General features: G+C 40.4%; 1 protein-coding gene across 1 annotated transcript; it reads left to right on the forward strand.

Moving 5' to 3' along the window:
• Positions 1-889: 889 nt before the first annotated feature.
• On the forward strand, positions 890-2255 carry LOC114733491 (uncharacterized). The gene has a single exon (XM_028920959.1). It carries the CDS (start codon positions 927-929, stop codon positions 2253-2255), a length of 1329 nt encoding a protein of 442 aa, XP_028776792.1. The 5' UTR covers positions 890-926.
• Positions 2256-2550: the final 295 nt, after the last annotated feature.

Consider the following 2550-nt stretch of genomic DNA (forward strand, 5'->3'; position numbering starts at 1 on the left):
TATGCAAATTCTAAAGAATCCTAAAACAACAACGACACCACTTTCTGATTTTCTTTCTGAGGCTTCATGCGAGACCAGTAACGTTCATGCACAATCATCATGTTGTCTGGGTTTGATTGTTTGTTCTTTCTGTAGAAAACCCAGAAAAAATAATGATTTAAGTTTGTTTTTTCAATCCTGTTTCCTCTCGTGGCCTTGAAATTAATTTCCGGGGACACCCTGTGGCCCTTTTTTTTTTTTTCTGTATTTGTCTCCTTGGGGCTTTCCTTGTTTGTCCGGTTTGATGAATACATGCTAATCCGGAAGGTATAATTTGGTTCTTGAATTGCTGTTTTTTTCATATTGCATGAGCCTGTGCTGGTTCTCTTATTTCCATCATTTTCTTTTCGCTTTTTCTCGTCTTTTCTTTCGGAGCAACAAACAGCAAGAGGCTGGCTTCCTTGAAGTGCAAGCTCTGTATTTCCCTATGAATTTCATCTGCGTAAAGAATCATCTTACCCCTTTGCGATCACACCAGATGATCACCTCCCTCCTCTGCTCTGGGCTGAACGAGCAATTTGATTCCCCTGCAGGTATGTTCACTGCTCGATGATGTGTTTCTGATACAGATGACGTCAAATTCTTTCATGGAACTGCTTTCCTATCTCCAAACATTCCATCGACAATGTAATATCATCAAACAATACCTTTCTTGTTGCTTCTCTGATCGTATCCTAGCTGAATTTTGTTTAATGTTGATTGCTGAAACATGAAGCTGACTGCTGACATCAAGTTGATCATTTAAGGATTGTATCGTTTCATTTAAGTTTCTTTGAAATTGTGAAATGGAAACAAAACCATGCTTTCCAGCATGAAAGTGATGCAGAATTCCTCTGTGGTGTTTTTTATCAGAATAAGAGATTGCTTCTGCTGGATTGATTCTGAGGATGGCAGAAGCTAGCTCAAGCAGTGGAACAATGGCGGGGAGTGATATTATAGCGATGAAGGAGACGCTGCGGGCTCAGCAACAACTTCTGCAGAAGCTGTACGTAGAGTTGGATGAAGAAAGAGAAGCCTCTGCAACAGCAGCGAGTGAAGCTCTTGACATGATTCTGCGTTTACAAGGAGAGAAAGCAGCAGTGAAGATGGAGGCCCGACAATATGAGAGAATGGCAGAGGAGAAGCTAGAACATGCAGAGACAACTCTGGAGATCTTCGAAGAGCTCATGTTCCAGAAAGACATGGAGATTGGTTCTTTGGAGAATCAAATTCAGGCTTATAAGAGAAAGCTTGTTAGCCTTGGATGTGATCCTAATCTCAGTGAGTTTGAGCTTCAGGAGGAGAATAATAATAACAATCAGTCGGTTCAAGGAACTGATGAACATCATCAGAACCCAGAAAATGAATCAGTGAGAAGGCTCCATTCATTGCCTCCTTTACCTGTAAATAAGAACAACTTCAGAGCTGCTAGGAAGAGAGAAAGATCACCAAGTCCACATCATCATACAGATATGATTCAAACAATAGAGGAGGAGAAAACTGAGAAAAAACCCATCCAACAAACCACGGATTTTGCCAATAACCCTGTAGAATCTACGCATGAAACCCTTGATGCATACTGGGAACAGATTAGAAAGTTAGATGAGAAAGTGAAAGAGATATCAGATTGTAAGGAAATAGAAGGAATCAAAGGTCCAAACCTGAGAGGCAGGAGACACAGATCATGTTCATCATTTAGAGCAAGGAGTAAGACAATCTCTAGCATTAATTCACATCAAGTTCATCATGAAGTTAATAAGCAACAAAATAGGGAAGCAATTACAGATCCTTCTTGTTCGGTAAATGTGCATGATGTGTTTGAAGTTCCACAACCTGGGGATAGTGATGGAGCCAATAAGCATGGGAAAAATAGACTAGAGAGGTTGAGGACAACAGATTCAGATAACAGGTTAACAAAACCAGACCCAGAAGTGTTAGACGAAAAGGCTGAAGCACTTTCTAGATATGATTCAGGAAAGGTAATGAGGTTTCTAAGCATAAACACGGAAACCAAAGCACACAGTCCAAATGGTAGTAGTAATAATAATAACAACAAGATCACTTGTATGTTTGGCCGGAAAATGGAAGGAACAAGTGTGGAATGCAATGGGGAAGCGGAGTTTCACCTTCTTTCGAAGAGAATCGAGAGGCTTGAGAAGGAAAGGGGGAGAGAGAGCTCAGAGGCAAGGCAAGAATTACACATGATGGAGATGGTGAAGAGCAGCTTAGGCTCTTGAAGGAAATACTCAGCCAGCTCAAATCAATGAGGGAAGAGGTTATAAGTTCAAAGGCAAAGAAATCTCCACCTAAAGATGATGATGGGCTTTTGGATCCTCTTAAAGAGGTAAGACACCTACACATCCTCTGGTGTTATTGCCTTTTGTTCTGCAATTGAACTTGTTCTGATTAACATGCTGATGATCAAAACATTTATATGAACAGGCAATGCTCTATACTTCTGGATTTGATTCTGGTATGTGCATGATTTGGTTATAATAGAAGTGTGCGATGGTATCTGATATTTTTGAGAAC

The sequence above is a fragment of the Neltuma alba genome, unplaced genomic scaffold (assembly GCF_004799145.2).
Source record: "Neltuma alba isolate B1F8T4 unplaced genomic scaffold, ASM479914v2 tig00013008_pilon, whole genome shotgun sequence".
In the NCBI taxonomy this organism is placed as follows: Eukaryota; Viridiplantae; Streptophyta; class Magnoliopsida; order Fabales; family Fabaceae; genus Neltuma; species Neltuma alba.